General features: G+C 42.7%; 1 protein-coding gene across 1 annotated transcript in view; it reads left to right on the top strand.

Moving 5' to 3' along the window:
- Tom1l1 (target of myb1 like 1 membrane trafficking protein) overlaps nt 1–18,072 on the top strand; it is a 42,619-nt gene that overhangs the window by 20,635 nt on the left and 3,912 nt on the right. Inside the window, exons 8-12 of the mRNA XM_052193865.1 lie at nt 5,646–5,779; nt 9,405–9,465; nt 9,786–9,903; nt 11,128–11,227; nt 16,246–16,297. Coding sequence (XP_052049825.1) covers nt 5,646–5,779; nt 9,405–9,465; nt 9,786–9,903; nt 11,128–11,227; nt 16,246–16,297 — 465 coding nt within the window. The remainder of the gene's footprint in view (nt 1–5,645; nt 5,780–9,404; nt 9,466–9,785; nt 9,904–11,127; nt 11,228–16,245; nt 16,298–18,072) is intronic.

Below are 18,072 nucleotides of genomic sequence, written 5' to 3' on the forward strand. Positions count from 1 at the left end.
TATACAATATTTAACTTTAATTTTCTTTTTGTGCTTTTTGTAAGCAATACATAAAGATCTGGCATGAACAAAGCTGTTCTTCATTTCCTTGGCCAAATATTTTTTAATCCTATTTAACTTTCTTTATTCTAATCGACTGCTATGGCCAAGACAATGAGCTGGGAGCGTTCTTCTGTGGAGAGCAGTGACTGGAAGCCTTGCTTTAAAGATAAATAGTTATTACTATGACCAACAAAGGTTGACTTGGGATAAAAAGAGTGATTCTTTAGATTCTTAGATTTCACTCTTTCTAATTTTCGTGTACCTGTCTGAACTGTGGGGACCGGTAGCAGATCAACCCTGGGTGTTGAGAGAGATCAACCCTGGGTGTGGAGAGATAAGCGCTACTTCCCGATTGGCCACCTTCTCATAGAACTGCAGGAGGCTCAGCATGAGAAGACAAGCATCAAGTTGGGTTTATGGACAGGAAGGGATTCGGTGCAGAGGGTGTGCTGAGCACATCGCAGTACTGGTAGAAGTGCGCACAGTGACTATCCAGAATCTGGTCCTACCCCTCCCTCCTATAACCTGCCAGCAAGCCCTGCTAGTTGATCCTGTTAGAAACCAGTGGCCAGTGAGGTCCTTCTGCTATAGCCACCAGAACCGATGAGGATGGTAAGTGTGTGGTCACTGGATCTGGAAGAACAGATGGAAGGCAGTTATTAGCAAATAGGAGAAGTCTCCATTCAAAACTGGTTGGGACTTTTCTGCACATTTACCTAACCAGGGACTTTTTGCTAGCTCCATGGCTTCTTGTTTCTTGTGCTTCTGCTCACCCTTTACCAGAGACTCCATTCGTATGCAACCGGTTCTCTGTGTCCTTCTGTTTGAAATGTATTTCTGTGGAAGTTCTCCCTGGTTCCTCCAGCCCATGCCAAGCCCTTAGCTGACTCAAAGGGCTCCTGTACTTCCTGGGACTCAGAGGGAGATTGCCGCCTCTCTTTTCCTTACAGCTGTGTGACTGTGGACTTAGAACCTTTCAGGGTGGAGACCGGATTCCTTTTGCCTGGATAGAGGGGGAGACTTGAGAGGCTGCAGTCAGTCTGATTTAAGAGTCTGATGTGGGCACAGGAATAAAGACTCACAGTGTAGCTTTCCTGGAATTGCTTCCTTGCCATTGTAAGCTAGACTTTGGGCACTTTGCCCTGACTCTGAACAGCTGGTTTTCTTCTTGGTACTTTCCCCTTCTGAGTGTCCCCTGCCCGCGTCTTCTTTTCTTCCCTTTTCCATGTTTAAGACAAGATCTTGTGGTGCCGGCCAGTCTGGCCTTCCAGCCTATGCTTTTTGAGTTGAGCCACAGGGATATGGCATACCTAATGGACTTTCTTTTTTTTTTTTGCTTTGCCCAGCCTCTCTAGGACAGAGGAGAAGGATAACGGGAACTTGGATTTTGAAAGTATAAATAGGGAAAGCTTTGAGTTAGCCTACTGGAGAAATGTAAGATCTTGAGAAACTGAAATTTGATCTTCAGAAGATAATCTATAAATCAGTTGGAGGGGGGACCCTGAAAGTAAAAAAAAGGGGGGGGGGTGGCAAAGAAAAGGAAGGAAAAACACTTGTCCTTTGGCCATTCTCATAGTTTATATCATTTCTAAGAAATGGAGCAGAACAGACTTTTCTGTTGTATCTTGGAGTCTGTCCCCTTCCCTTTAGAGATGAGGTGGCATAGTTCAAAAGGGGCCAATCTGTGCACAGGATAGCACACGATGTAGCCTTGGCTAAGTAACCTGCTCTCCCAAGCAAATGTCTATTGGGACCAATTCACTTCTAGTTTGGAAGCCAGGACTGGCTGGCTCTACACGGGCCTGAATAGTTCTGTGGCTTGTTTGGGAAGAACCGGAAGGTAGCAACTGAGGCCTCTGCTTTTGAAGTCATTACAGCGTCACTGAGAAACATGTTGTCCCTTTTGCAAGTTCTTGGTCTTGTAGAAAAAAAGAGTTTCAAAGGTAACCCAGAAGTTTGAAAACGCCAACAGCGAGGCTAACAAGCTGGCAGCTGCTGTACTGAGGGAGATGGAGCCAAGAAAGTCAGGAAAGTCAGCCGGCTTAGCCATGGAACTCTGAGCAGCTGCTTGGGAGGTGGGGCTAGAGGGGCTTCGTGGGGAGTAATCAGGACGCGCAGGCTCAGGATTCTGGCAGATGTTTGGAATGGGAAAGAGGGAGAAGAAAAAGCTTTCAGAGTTAGAAAGGGCAGTCTTACCCCGGAGCGTTAAATCTAAAGTATGTGTGTCATTAAGTGGGTAGTTATTCCCTGAATGGTCTTAACATGTTCAGGAATATCACGTTTCTCTTCATGGTCTGGTTTCAGGCTGTTCTCCTAAGTTGTGTAACAGGATTTTCTCCTTGCCCAGGAGGTTCTGGCTTTGCCCAGGCAAAGGAAATTCTTCTATCTTTATCAACCCTCAAGTAAATCATTTAGGCGGTGTTTCTTATAATTAACTACCAGTACTTCAAGTTCGACAGAGGAGCAGTTGTGATACATGCTCCCAACCCCCATCCTCAGAATTAGCGTTAGCAAGAACACAGGATGTGGGGGTCCTAAGCTGATGGAGGGGGCTGGCCATTCTCAATGACCTTCAAGCCAGCTAATGTTTCACTAGCTGCCTAACAACTGCACTTCAAATGGTTGTTGACAGCACTGTGCTTTTAGTCCTAGAGGAGTCAGTTACTTATCCGTTGAGTTGTAAATATTAGTGCTCTGTCAGAGAATTAATACCGGTGGACAAAAGCAGACAGAACAGGAGTTATGGAAGACCATTCAGTGCACTGGAAAAAGAGATGGTTGAGGCAACAGATTGGGGAAATTAAAAGTTTTGTAATAAGTTCATGGGCTTGTGAGGGTTGTGTTGGCGAAAGGCTCAGCTTTGGAATGAGAGAGTTTTTCCTTTGAGTAGACAGAGCCGTGCTGTGTGTCTCTCGAAGGCTGGGTGGAGAGTTCTGCAAGAGAGGAAATGTGCTGTGGGCAGATAATAGGGGCATTGCCATACAGATATTATTTCCAGAGACAGATACTATTTCACAAACACAGACTATTCCTGTTCTTACTTTTTCAAAGGGGCCGCTTGGACATCTTTCCTTTCTTTCTGTTTTTGCTGCTGTTGTGTATTTTTGGTTTGTGTTTTAGGATTGGTGAATGTGGCGGGGAGGGTGACTACAGTTGGTGCGGAAAACGTAAAGGAACATCATTTCTTAATCCCTGAGTGTTCTACAGAAGCAGAGGAGACCATTGTGGGGAAAGGAAGCTCTTAATGGGCCTCTTGTGCTTCAGAGCCTTTGGAATTATTGAATGCACCATAGCTTAGAAGCCTGTTTTTGCCTTTGCAAGAGAGACAGTTCGGGGTTCTGTGATAGACACATATACTAACCAGAGTCCCTCGCTTTCTACTCCCTGCATCCGTAGCCACACAAGGGCTTCATGGAGTACTTTGGCCCTGTTTCTTTTTTGTCCCCTGCAATGCTTGATCTACGCTGTTTGCAGGTGCCGTGGCCCTCCTCTGAGACAGACATCAATTGGCGAGATCAGAGTGAGCTGGCTTTTGAAGAGTTTTTTCCCATTCTGCTTTGTAAGCCTGCTGAGATGGGCTGTTTCTTTCATGTCTTCTCGCCATCTGTCTCTCCAAAGGGCAAAGGGAGGGTCTTCACATGGCTGGGGCTATTGATGCTGGCTGCAAATTCATTTCAATTAATTTCTACATTTTTGTCCTGGGCACCGAACGCCATTGTGTTCCTTGACTTTGACCTTGTCCCAGCAAGTCTCCCCGTGAGAAACAAGAAGAAAATTTTCCATCCCATCAGAAACAAAGCAAGAAAGAAAACCTTTCATTCGTTGCTGTTTGGGGGAGGGAGGGTCCATCAGATCCTATAGGTCCTTTCTTTAGGTGATATTGGGTCCTGAAAATGGTACAAGTGTTATAGATTATATTAATTACTTCGAGAAATTTTCTAGGGACCCTTCCTCAGGCAGTGGGAATGCATTTATTGACACCCTGTTGTATGCTAGGCACCTAGGTGCTTCAAAGACAGCATTTCCTATGACTGTGTTGGAGCCACGTTTGGTCTACTGAGTGCAGTCTTATCTCTTTGCCTATAGCCTATCACCTGCTGCACCCACTTGGGCCTTCCTTCCCTGGCTCCTTCTCATGTTGCAGTGTTGGATAGTTACCCAAGACTAGATGACCCTAAAAGCAGAAAATATCTAAGATCTCAGGAAACAAACAAATAAACAAACAAAACTTTGACCCTGTAGACAGTTTATTAGGTTTGACACTGGGCATAATGGCTCATTTACCACCTACCTGTCACCCACTTACCTGTCACCCCACCCCTGACCCCCACACCCAGCCATTCTTCCTTCCTTTTTATTTAATTTTGTCCTCTAGGTATTTTTATGTTTTTTGGTTTGGTTTGGTTTGGTTTGGTTTGGTTTGGTTTGAAGAGGTGGTGACTTCTATGTCTAATTGCCAGTTGGTAATGGCTTAATTTATTTATTTCTGGATTTCCTGTCAGGAGTCTCATAATGGGCTGTTTGAGATTCTAAATGGTTTAATGAAGCGTACGTTTTTTTTTCAGTGCGCCTTCCTAGAGAAGTCAGATTGTGTACTTGTGTGATGTGTAAGCAAGTTTTCGTGCTCTCCCTGTGAGAACAGAGACATCCCTGGTTTTTTTGGTTTTGGTTTTGTTTGGTTTTGGGTTGGGGTTTTTGCCCACCACTGGTGGGCACTGGAGAATGTAGCCAGGATTCAATGGAAGGATGCTAATACAGCCTGGGCACCTTGGGTTTATTGGAAGTTTGCTAGAAAGATGTTGGTTGCAGGGCAGCAGCTTTCAAATGCCAGGATACTTCAGAAACACTTTGGCTCCCTTGTTTTAAAAAAAAATGTAGATGCGCAGACTGAGGCTCGAGGTTGCTGAACCCGTTAAACGTTCTGTGGATGCCTGTGATGCTTCTGAGAAGAAGCCAGCTGTGGCGTAATGTCTTGGCTCAAGGCAGTGGATTTTAAGTTAGTCCAAATAAGGTCATTATCCACGATGAGTTTTTAAAGCCTGCTGCAGTGTCTATTGAATGTGATGTTGCTATAAACTTTAAAGGCTGAAACACATGTAACAGGAAGTAAAATTATGCCCCCATGCTGTAAACACTCCTTAACTACTTCTGCCCTCACTAATAACGACAGCCGCATTTTATGTTTATGCTTTGTAGTTACAGAGCTCCAGGTCTCATATATCTCCTCTGATTTTCACGCCAGCCATGGAGGTAGATGTTAGCAAGTGGTTCCTTTTCATTTATTAATGAGAAAACTAAAATGTAGAACACAAGTGATTCCTACCCACCCCAACCCACACCCCCAAATAGCTCAGTTATTAAACACTGCTCTTTTAGAATTTCCATATAGCATTTCAGGGTTCCGAGTTGTTCTTTTAGAGAAAGATTACAACATTCTCCTTTCTCTGATGGGGGCAGGAAAAGCCGCCCTCAGTTGAAAACCCTGATGGTCCCTCGGCGACAGCACAGGAGTGACCACTGGTGAATGTTAGACTGGTGAGGTTGTTTTTTTAAAGAGCATCTGTCCCTAGCATGGAAGAAGAAACTTCTCCTTTGTCTGACAGAAACTTTACAAGACGGGTCGGGAGATGCAGGAGAGGATCATGGACCTGCTTGTAGTAGTGGAAAATGAAGACGTGACTGTGGAGCTAATTCAGGTGAATGAGGATCTGAACAATGCCATCCTTGGATACGAGAGGTGAGCAGAGGTCTCTAGCCCTCCCTCCACCACAATGCAATCGGATTCCTTCTAGAGAGCCCACAAGAGCATTCTTTCTAGATCCCCTTTCTCTCCGTATGGGTGGCATGGTGTACAGAATAGTTTTCTCTTGTGTGGCTCCTGCTCCCCAAGTATGAGAGATGTTCCTTTGTTTAGGAAGGTACTGTTACCATTGAGAATTACTAGGACTATTTAACTGTACAGTGGCTACATTTCTAACCAATGAATGAAGAACGAGGTGAGTCTGGCATATGAAAGAGGTCAGTAGGCTTAAGTTCAAATCTAGATGATGAGAGATGATACAGACTACTTGCCCAACATTCTGAGCCTCCCCTTTAAAAGAAGAGTTCTAGCTTTGGAGGTGTTGATTTTCCCCCCAGGAGTAAGTGAGATAATGTATATTAAAAACAGCTGACCGTAGCATATTGACACCCGTTACATTTTTTTGTGTCACACTGGGATTAAACTCGTGACCTTGTCCCTTGGAGGCAAGTGACTCACTGAATTAGACACTGATACTTTCATTAATGCCTCATTAAGATTTTAAAAATCACAAAGATTTTCACACGTATACGCATGCACACATGCACATATACACGAGCACACACACCAACACACACAGACATTTACACACACACACATACACACACACATACACACACACACACACATACACATCAATAATGAGCAAAGAGAATGAGGAAGACAGCCAACAGCTATGAGTTCCTCTAAGGAACTATGTTGGTTCCTTTCTCCTTCACAGCCTCATGTTCATAGCCTTATAGGGACGGCAGCCTTTTGACTGTGAGCCCAGTCACTCACTGTTCACTGGACAAACTCACAAGGCTTGCCCTTTCCTATGACGTAAATCTCTGTAAGCAGAGAAACATCCAAGGGCAACCACATGGTTTTCAGTATTACTGCTGCTGTCTGGTACTCATTTGGGAGGATTCTGTTGCCAACCGTAAGACCATTGGTTAAGTGCCTCCTCTAAGGGGGAGCTTTTGTTTATTTGGTCTAGATCAAGAACTTGGATTGTTTGTTCTGACTGAGCTCTGAATAACACGGACCACAGTGAGTACGGTCCTTGAATCCTGAGATAGAGACATGGATCTTCTAGAAAAGATGCTTGTCAGGTTTACTATTCTGCCATAACCACTATGGTTTGTAGCAACACAGATTTATCATCATTATTATTATTATTATTATTATTATTATTATATTACTTATTAGATCCTAAATTAAGTCCTCCAGGTTAGGAGATGCAAGTGAGTATCTCTGAGCTGGATTGCAGATGCAGGAGGATTTCCTTTTGGAGGCTCTAAAGGAGCCTCCTTACCTTTGCAGGCGGCAGAGGCTGCCCACTTTCCTTGGCCCATGGCCTCTTTCTTCCAGTTTCAGTTCCAATGCTAGCTTCACACCCAGTTCTCATCTTAATACTCTTACTGTTCCTTCCGGGTCTTCCTTTTCAAGTACTGTTTTTATCACCACAGTGAGCTTGTCTCTAATAGCCAAGAAAATCTCCTAGCTAAGGTCGATTTGCTAGCCAACTTCATTCCATTTGCATTCTTCAGTCCCCCAGGTGCCACCTTGCCTGTCGTAGTTGCTGAGTCAGTAGGACCTTGTATCATTAGAGGAGAACACTATTCTCCTTATAACAGTCCAGTCTCCAAGTCTCCAGGGATTCACCTCCATCCTACCTGCAAAACACTTCCATCGCTCCACTTGGCAAAGCATACATTTTGGAAGACTATAAAGCAGTGGTTCTTAACCTTCCAAATGCTATAACCTTTTAATGCAGTTCCACAGGTTGTGTTGACCCTCAACCATAAAATTATTTTTGTTGCTACTTCTTAACTGTAATTCTGCTGCTGCGAGACATAATATAGGCATTTTTTGGAGACAAAAGTTTGCCAAAAGTCGAAAAACGCTTATCTAAAATATAAGCATGTTCAACTACAGAAAATCTTTTGAAGGATTTGGGCATTTGGAGTCAATGTGTCATGATGGCAGTACTATAAGTTTCTGAAGCTAATTTTAATTTGCAAGTCAGTCTCACATCTGCTGTCTGTGGTATCTCTCTGTGGAGCTATCTGACTTTGCCCCTGAAGACCCATTTCTGAAGAAATTGCTCAAAGGTTCTTCCCATTTAGCAGATGGAACACTGAGGTTCAGGAAGTCAGACCTACAGGCGTGTAGGGAGTAGAGAGTGATGTAGACTTCTTTAGCATCACTAGTTTTCCCCAGTCCTCCACTGTTCTAACTGCTTCTCTTTTACCTCTGCTTACTCTTCATATTAAGGAGTTAGGGTTAGGGCACGCTGAACACCGAGCGACTTTTCATGCCCTTGAATACATGTTAAATCTCTGACAGTTTTATACATGAATATAACTCATCCCAGTTACTCTCTCCCTCAACTTGTTGCTCTCTCCCTCTCTTAGCTCTATCAACCCTCCCACACGCACACACACACACGTGCATGAATGCTCACACACATGTGCACACACGCAAACATACAGGTGTGGATACACACCAGTACCTTTCCTAAATTCATAACTTGTCTGTTTGTTAAGTGACCCATTTAGTTTAATCAGGCCCATCTGTGTGACTGTTGGATTAGTTTCATGAAATTATTTATAATGACAAAGTAAGAAACTTTGAAAGTAAGACGTGGCAAGGGTAGTCTTGATTATTTTGATAAAATATTATAGGTATTAAAATTACAGATCTAAGGAGCTATAAAAATACAACACAATTGAATTGGGATATGGAATTGCATGAAGTATAATTTCAACAAAGTTTAAATGTAGCCATTTATCATGGCCATGCCTATAATTCTAGCATTCTAGGCTCGGGCAAAAAGATCTTAGGTCTAGCTTGTTCTACATACAAAATACTATCTCAAAGTAAACAAATAGATAAATAGATAAATAAATGAATAAATAAATAAAATCCACTTAGAAATTACACATACTGTAATATTATTCATAAGACTAATTTCTAGAAAATGGGATTTTTTTTTGTTTTTTTTTAATTTATTGATATATTTATTTACATTTCAAATGATTTCCCCTTTTCTGGACCCCCCACTCCCAAAAGTCCCATCAGTCCTCTTCCCTCCCCCTGTTTTCTCACCCAACCCTTCCCACTTCCCTGTTCTGATTTTGTTCTATACTGATTCACTGAGTCTTTCCAGAACAAGGGGCCACTCCTCCGTTCTTCTTGTACCTCATTTGATGTGTGGATTTTGTTTTGGGTATTCCAGTTTTCTAGGTTAATATCCACTTATTAGTGAGTGCATACCATGGGATTTTTTTAAGTGTTCTGTTTTCTCAATGTTTGTATTTCCTTACAATTTTCTCTAAAAGGTTTGAGGCTCTATTAACTATAAGAAAGGGTTTGGTGACTGTTTTGTGGTATGCGGGACTGAGTGCAGAGCTTCAAGCTCTAAGCCATATCCCCACTATGGCTGGAAGAGTTACTAAATGAATCTCCCAGGAATTGAGTGAGGGTGAGGCTCAGCATCTCTGTAGCCGCTCTCAGTGTATTTAATAATGCTAGGCTTTGTTTGCTAAGTGATGTAGCTCTTTGCTCATTTGAACAGGTTTACTCGAAACCAACAAAGACTTCTGGAACAGAACAGGAACCGGATGGAAGCCACTAATGTAAGTGATTAGAAACGTCCTAAGGTAAATGACTGAGTATCTTACTAATTGTGTTTCAGGAAGCAAAGATTCCCAGAAAACAGCTCTTTAAAAGCAAACGCACATTGACAACGTCAATGTTTGGTGGGGTGGTTTACTCTTAAGTTGTAACTCTAATTAAGCAAGGACTTGTGGGCTTAGGAAGATAGACTTTATGCTGTGGTGGCCTGGTGGCTGAAGTTTGCCTTGAAAACTATGCAAAGGAATTTGTGTTGAGCGACCCATGGGAAGCTGCATGATTTTCCTCTCCTCCATTGTGGCTTTGTTTGCTTTGTTTTCAGACTTCCAGCGAGCCCTCTGCTCCTTCCTGCGATCTCCTCAACCTGAGCCCCACCCTGCCAGTGCCTACATCCAGTGAGGGAGCACTCAACTCCGTGAACACTCAGCTTTCAGGCCTAAGTAAATAAGCATTGGGCCTGCTCTCACCAGCAGAGGAGGCGGAGGCGCATGGGGCAGAGTTCTCCTTGGTCTCCTTAGTTGAACACAGCTGTCAATCTATCAGAGAACTATTATCAGGAGATGGAATCACTTCCGGGCAACATGGTTGGGCTAGATCCAGCAGACGAGTGGGGTGTGTCCGGAAGGGTTTTGGAACTCATCCCACTGACCTCAGTGGACTTTACCTGACTTGTAAGAAGTTTTATTCCCCTGCAAGCTGATTGGTAAATCTCTTTTGAACATAGATTGTTATTGTTAGAGTTCTCTGCTGGACCACGGTATCAAATAAGGGTCTAATTGATGCAAACAGGGGAATGCAGGGATTTGAGGTAAGAGTGGATGGATGGTAGTTAAATGTGAAGGTAGTGAGGAAAGCTAGCTGGTGGTCCAGGTCCGCCTGTAACCCTTGAGCCTTTCCTGTTTGCTGAAGAGAAGCAATGGTTTGAAATGAAATGGTATTTGCAGAATGCACTGCAGGCCTGGCGTAGCCTACCTTACCTAGCTCTTGGTATCTTCTACCCTTATTTCCAACAAATGTTCTTATGCTACAAAATAAGCATAATGAAAAAAATATCTACAGTTTGAGTTCAGCCAAACCATAATTTGTTTTTCTCTTACATTTTGGTGTTTCCACAGCTAGGGTATTCAGTATTGAATTTGCGGTTTCCTTGCAGCCTTCTTCATTTCTGAAATTTTGGAGGCTCGTTTGTGTAAGCCAGTGAGATTTGTGGAACTACTTGTGTTGGAGAGTTTTCATGGGTTTTTGTTTTGGATTTTGAGCAACTTATTGCCTTTCAGTGTCTTAATATGATGGGAATTTAGGAGTTTAGAGGTAAAGCTCTGTAGATATTGTAGCTGGTCACTTTTGTGCTAGGTTAGAAGACATGTAGCTCTTTCCATTTTGAATGAGCTTGAGATTTTGGAATACCCCATACATAATATTTTCCATTTATGATGGCCTCTTTATGTGGCTGGGACTGTCTGCCCTTGTCTCATTTTCTATCCCCTATAAATGATGGTGTTTAGTCTCTCTTAGAAGAAACCCTATGATTTTATGGAGACAGAAGTATCTAAATTAACCTTTTTTTTTAAACTGTGGGAAATTGAGTGTAATAATGATGGTAAACATGAACATGATAAAAGTTGCCTTAAAAAAAAATCAAACTAATGCATTTTATATTCTAGGTGTCAGCTCTCCGAGTCCTGTTAGAACAAACAATTTGTATCCCAGTCTTCAGCCACAGATAGATTTACTAGCATCAGAAGATACAGAAATTCCCACCTTGTAAGTATATCAGCAATACCAGAGAACGTAATGCCATGGCATTCTGGTGACGTGTATAAGAAAACATGATGTTTGTTGTGTGACACTGTTTCTGATGAGACACGACCAAGCATTTACTCGCAAAGATAGAGAACCTACAACAGACCAAAGTATAAACAACACCGAAGTGCAACTTGGTGAACCATGAGTTTGACTGGGGTTACTTATAGGAATATGGCTGAGGGGTAATTTACAGGAGCAGAAATGACTCAAAGATATTGCATCACCAAAATGCCAATGTCAGCATGGCTGACAGCTCATGAAAGCTAGAAATCTGGAAATCACTGTACAAACCTATAGCCATCCAAACAGGATAGAGTCTCTTCTGTGCCTCCTCTAGGAAGGTCAGTGTATTTCTGTTTCTCCCAAGTGGCTTAGCAGTCTCAGCTTCTTCCTGGTGGCTCTGCTGGTCTATGCCTCTTCTAGGCAGCTCATCTTGTCTGAGAGTATCTCTCAGCAGTCTTTACAGATCACATGCTAGGTGAGGGTGGGGCCTAGTTATTGTGGTCAGTTTCAGTGACTTCCTGAAGCATACTTTCTGAGCATAAGGAGATTCCCTGCAGGATGGAATGGTAAACTTCCCTTAGACATCCTGTTGTGTCACGTCTCCTTAACCATCATCCTGTGTTTTAAGGAACCTCCCTCCAAGATGGGACATTTTAAATCTTAGAGGAAACTGCTCTACCACACATGGTACAGAAAAATAGAGACTTTATAGTCAGGCAGACCTGTGTTAAACTCTTAGCCTTGCTTCCTTTTAGAAGTTTGTCAAAGTGTGAAATTCTTAGCTACTGTGAGTTGTCATTTTTATCTAAGAATACTTCTTAAGAGTCACAAAAAGATCATGAAATGTAAGTAAAATTCCTAATGTGGCACTTAAGCCACCCCATAATAAGCTTTCAGTATGTCTGTTTCTCTGATTTTGTTCATGGTAGTCAGTTATGGGGAATACAGTCACCAAGGAGGATGAGGAATGATCCTGGTGAGGGTAAGGGCCATACTAACTTCATGACATGCCTATGTATAACAGTGTTCTGTAACTTTGTTGAGTTTATATAATAATCTGCAGAAGTTTTGTTTTGATTTGATTTGTCTGATTAGTACTCCCTTCATACAGAAGAGGAGATTGGGACTTAGAAATGGAACTTACCAAAATCCACATAGTAGTTACCAGGGTCACCCAATCAGAAATACCAGTGGCTCATAAAGAAGTATCAGTGGCTTATAAACATGTGCGATGCTTTTCATTTTCAGATTTCTCAGAGAATGGTAAAACACCAAGATTGGTTGGTTGGCTGGTTGGTTTTATTTATTTATTTTTTTCTTTTAGTGTGATTCACTTTATAGCCAGGCTAACCCAGAACTCACTAGATAGCCTAGGCTGATCATAAATTCATAGCAATCTTCCTACCCATCTCCTAAGCCCAGGTATTATGGTCACAAACCATCCTGTCTGGCACTCCATTATACTGTTTGCACCTCTCAGATTGGCCAGAGTTGACATGTTTAATAGGAACTTGTTGGCTGCAAAATGGATACCCTCACAAAAATCCAGTAACTTTATAAGGGACAAGTGACAATGTCGATCCTTTGGGCCTGCAATCTTACATTAGGGATAAGCATTGGCTGTTTTCCTGTCATCCTGATAAACTTGCTGGGTAACACGACAATGTGTGAGTAATACAGAAAAATTTGCCTGGTAGCCAATGTCTCCATGAAAGTCTCTAAAGAAACCAAATCTCAGCTACTGTTGTTTTCTTTTGTCATCTCTGTCAGATCATACCCCAGTGTGCTTAGAATGACTGTTAATGTCACATAGCGAACTTGAAAACACAGCACACATATCACATTGTCAGCCTCTGTAAGTTCTGGCTCAGTAGCAGAAATTTTAGCTTTCTCCTCATCCCAGGAGAATTACAAACCCCTGGTTAAAAAAAACAAAAAACAAAAAACAAAAACATTGTGTCTAACAGTTAATTCTTTGTAGATAATGTGCTCTGCCTTAAGGTTTTGGTTTGTTTTCTCTTTGTTGATCTTGAGTAGATTGTGATATGTGGGTATTTCTTTGGACCTATTTGTGTAGGGTTGGCTGAGTATTGTAGTTTCCTATGGTTGCCATTAAAACTTCCCACAAACTAGGTGGTTTAAAGCCACAGGTAATTATTTCATAGTTACGAAAGCAAGATGTCTGGATTTCAGTCTGTCTGGCATTTTTCAGAAAGTGCCCTCTGGCTCTTCCTCAGTTCGGGCACTCCTTGGCTTCGCTGGTTTATTGGCTATTCCAGTTTTTGCCTCTGCCCTCTGGGCCACTCTTCTGTGCAACTAAAAGCTCGCTCACTTTTTCTAAGATCACTGCCCATTGACTTAAAAGCCAATCCCATCATCCAGGTGAAAAGCCCTTTCTTAGTCAGTGTTTCTATTTCTGCACAAACATTACAACCAAGAAGCAAGTTTGGGAGGAAAGGGTTTATTCAGCTTACACTTCCACACAACTGTTCATCACCAAAGGAAGTCAGGACTGAAACTCAAGCAGGTCAGGAAGCAGGAGCTGATGCGGAGGCCATGGAGGGATGTTTCTTACTGGCTTGCTTCCCCTGACTTGCTCAGCCTGCTTTCTTATAGAACTCAAGACCATCAGCCCAGGGATACCACCACCCAAGGACCACCACCCACAAGGGTTCCTCTCCCCTTGATCACTAATTGAGAAAATGCCCACAGCTGGATCTCATGGAGGCATTTCCTCAACGGAAGCTCCTTTCTCTGTGATAACTCCAGCCTTTGTCAAGTTGACACACGAAAGCAGTCAGTACACGCCCTAACTACATGCATGGAGACCTCTTTTCTGTCTAAGACAACACAGGTTCCAGGCATTATGTGCTGAACATGCTTAGAGAGGATGGATAGCATTCAATTCACCACATGAGCCCTCCTTCACCAAACTACTTTCAAGGGCTTACTTATTCACATTTATTTTCAGTGCTACACACAGTCTGCTTTCCTGCTGGGACTCTGCCAACAGTTGTTGGCTCTGTACCATCGCCTAAGTGTCTTAGAGCCAGCTAGTTAGTCTCTTTCTCTCTTGTTCAAAGTTGAGCGTGTCTATGATGGATGTTCAAGTTGACCTACTGTTCACAATGAAACTGATTCTGAATTTGTTACTAATTTTCATTTTTATAAAATTCACTTATATATGATTTCTACTTGTTAGCTGACACTATTTTTCCCTCCATTTTTAAAAGTATTACTGGGTGCTTGCATTTTGGAATATTTGTACCATAATAGCTGCTTTTTTTTTTTTTTTATTTTTATTTTTATTTTTTTATTATTCGATATAATTTATTTACATTTCAAATGATTTCCCCTCTTCTAGCCCCCCCACTCCCCGAAAGTCCCGCAAGCCCCCTTCTCTTCCCCTGTCCTCCCACCCACCCCTTCCCACTTCCCCGTTCTGGTTTTGCCGAATACTGTTTCACTGAGTCTTTCCAGAACCAGGGGTCACTCCTCCTTTCTTCTTGTACCTCATTTGATGTGTGGATTATGTTTTGGGTAAATAGCTGCTTTAAAAATCTTCTTTGGATGACTCCAGCATCGGTATCCTCTAAATACTCATTTCTGTTGACTGTCGACTTAATACATTAATTATTTTCTGGTTCTTTATATGCCTAGTCATTTTGAATTATATCGTTGGCATTTTTGATTTTTTTACTAGTATATGCTTGGTTTTGGTAAAATGTCATCAAGATTGTTGATGCTTTGATTTTAGTAAGCAATGAACTTGGTTAGATTCACCTCACAATCTCAGACTGCCTCTGTATATGGAGTTCGAAAGACAGCTGAAGTTTCAAAGCCTTGCTGTGCATTTCAAATCTGTCCCACTATGTACCACCCTGACGTCGATCAGAAGTCTAGTTGCGTTTGCATCTGTGCTCTCAATACTTTGACATCATTATGGAGACTGGATTCTGGATTCGTGAACATATAAGGGTCACTTGTAGGAGGTCATAACGACCTTACAAGAACGTTTCCCTGAAATCTCTCATCTTTGTGGTTTCTCTGGTGCTCTACTTCTCTGTTCTCTGCTCCTCTGATTATCAAGTCATTTCTAGGAGGGAAAGAAACAACAGCCCCCACCATCCACCCCCACCCCCATCCCCCACCCCGCGCAGTTGAAGTCATAACTCTGCCCATTGGAGAGGAAGTTTCCCTCATTCAGGAGTTTAATCTCCTATCAGTCCATGTTACCTCTGGAGCCAGGACAGCCAAGGTGGGCTTGACTATGTTTGGGATGTAAAGGTGGATCAGAGGCAGCTAGGGGTGTCTTTTTTTTTTTTTTTTTTTTTTTTTTTTACCTGCCTGCAAATGGATGTTTGGCTGCATTTCTTTCAAAGCCTGTATCATTCAAATATAGAGAATACAAAAAAAGGGGAGGGGGGTAAATTCAACAGTAGTTCACTGGAACTTACATTTTTGTGATCTTTCCCAGTCACCCATTTTCACATTCCTGACTAGCTTCTAGGTTTTTTGTTTTGTTTTGTTTTGTTTCCAGCTTTTACAGTGGCATTCTATAAGAGTAATGGGATAAAAAAATGTTTTCTCACTGTACCCAGAAGGAGAACTCTCCCATCTCTCTTCTCTAACTGTTGCTCGGCGCTGCTTCTTATCATTCAGGCTGTAATGGGTGTTTGCTATGGATGGAGAGAGTGAAGGCTGCGTTTGCACTGATGTGCACACTCCAGGGCCGCAGATCCACTACTGCCAAGGGCTGATGGGTTTGCCATCTTGGATGTTGAGTTTCATGATCTGACCCGGAAGGCACTCAGACCAGATGGCAATACAGTTATCGTTTTGTGAGTGTGAAGTGGGATGCCATTTTGTGTAGTTTACTGGCCTTCTTTTCAGACCAGGAAAATCATCTTCTTACTTTTTGCATTTGTGTTCTTGCTGTAGGGTAATCATGCTGTGTTATCACACTATCCTAGGTTTCCCCAGAGGACCAGCCAAAACCTCGCCTCAAGTCACACATATGATGATGTGAGTAACAAAGCCCTTTTGCTAAAGTTCACCTAGTCAGCAACGCACCGAAAGCACTGTTTGTTGACTCTTAGGTTTTACTCCTCATACCTAAGAGAAGTAAAATAAAATTTGTCTATCTTCAAAAGACTGAGGTTGCCAACGACAGCTCTGCCAGCCAACTGGGAACCTCAGTCTTTTGAAGATAGACAAATTTTATTTTACTTCTCTTAGATGAGATGGTTAACGATCATTTTATAATTTCTGTGGCTTGGAATATATACAGCTCAGTGGTACTGCACCTGTCTAGTTTGATCTCCAGCACTGTTAAGAAAAAAAAATATAGTTCAGCATTGTATTTGCAAAGACTCAAAGCTGTTCATCTCTCCCTCTCTAAACCCCTTCGAAGGGCAGCGGTGTCTCTCATGTAGTCACACCTGTGCCTAATTCCAGCCCTGGTCTCAGCCAGCACGTCCTCTTTTGTGCGCATGACTCTCACACAGCCCTCATTTCTTTCCACTTCTGCGGGTCTCCTCTTCTCCCGCAGCTCAGACTTCCCTCTCTGTCTTATTTACCTTCATTCCTTTAGGACCCTTTGTTTTCCCCTCTTTCTTCTTTGAGACAGGGTCTCCTTTAGCCAAAGTGGACCACAAGCTTTTCAGCCTTGTGTCTTTAGCATCTAAACAATGGGGTTCAAGGCATGCATGACCATGGCTAGCGCTGGTTCCCGCCTTAAAATAACCCAGACTGGACAATCAACGAAATCTTGTCTCCAGCCGAGACCCTACTCCCTGAACCCAGCATTCAGATAAAGCATTTCCTCTGCTCCTTCACTTCCCATTAACTACTCTTCTCAGAAGAGCGGAAGAACCAGCTCTTCTAACAGATTCCATACCTCGCTTTGCCAGGTGCTTAAAGCCTTGTAAATATCATCATCGACCCCATGGTTTTCCCTTCTGCTTTAAATTATGTTAACTGTCCACACCTCTCCACTTCACACCCCAGTTTAAGCGCTCATACAGTGCATAGATACTGTAATAACCTCTCCTCCAGGCTTGTTTTAAGCTTTGGCCTCCCAACGATTTTCTGCAGCCCGTTCCCATCTCACCCAGCCCCAGATGATCCCAGACTTATCACCTACTCTTACCAAAATAAACCCGCGCAATCCCCAGCTATGCCACACATCCGCTCAAACCCCACCTGCTTGCCTTCCTCACTGGTTTATTCTGTAAAAGCTCAGAATGGCGATCTTACCGTCTTTAACCTCTCCTGCCTCACTCCTGACCTCGCTTGGCTCACTGTGCTTCAACCATGATTGCCTTCCTGACTTCAGAGCCTAGAAACGCGCACTCTCTAATAATCAGTCAGCACTCTGCCTGACAGTCCCCAGTTCCCAGGCTGTCAGAGCAGACTCCCATTACTGGCCTACCTCAGCCTCTCTCCTCCCACATCCTGCTCTTTCACCACAGAGCAGGCCACTGGACAGATTCCTATGCCTTGACTGTTTTATTTCTAGTCTTACTAGTTCCTGGAAACTAATAAGTAGATGCCCAGGACATATTGGTAGGATGGAGGAAATTACAGAAAGTGTTTTCAATTGAGACAGGATCTTACTATGTAGATGGGGCGAGTCTCTAGTTGATCATCTTCCTGACTTAGCCTCTCGAGTTCTGTCTTTATTTGGGTGTGCTAGCTAAAGCTAGATCAAGAAGAAATGTATATTGGTTTTGCTTTGATAGCATCACTGCATCCCTACTTGTAAACTGAGTTTCATTCCTGTTCAAGGCTGAACTGAG

The sequence above is a fragment of the Apodemus sylvaticus genome, chromosome 10 (genome assembly GCF_947179515.1).
Source record: "Apodemus sylvaticus chromosome 10, mApoSyl1.1, whole genome shotgun sequence".
NCBI classification, from domain to species: Eukaryota; Metazoa; Chordata; class Mammalia; order Rodentia; family Muridae; genus Apodemus; species Apodemus sylvaticus.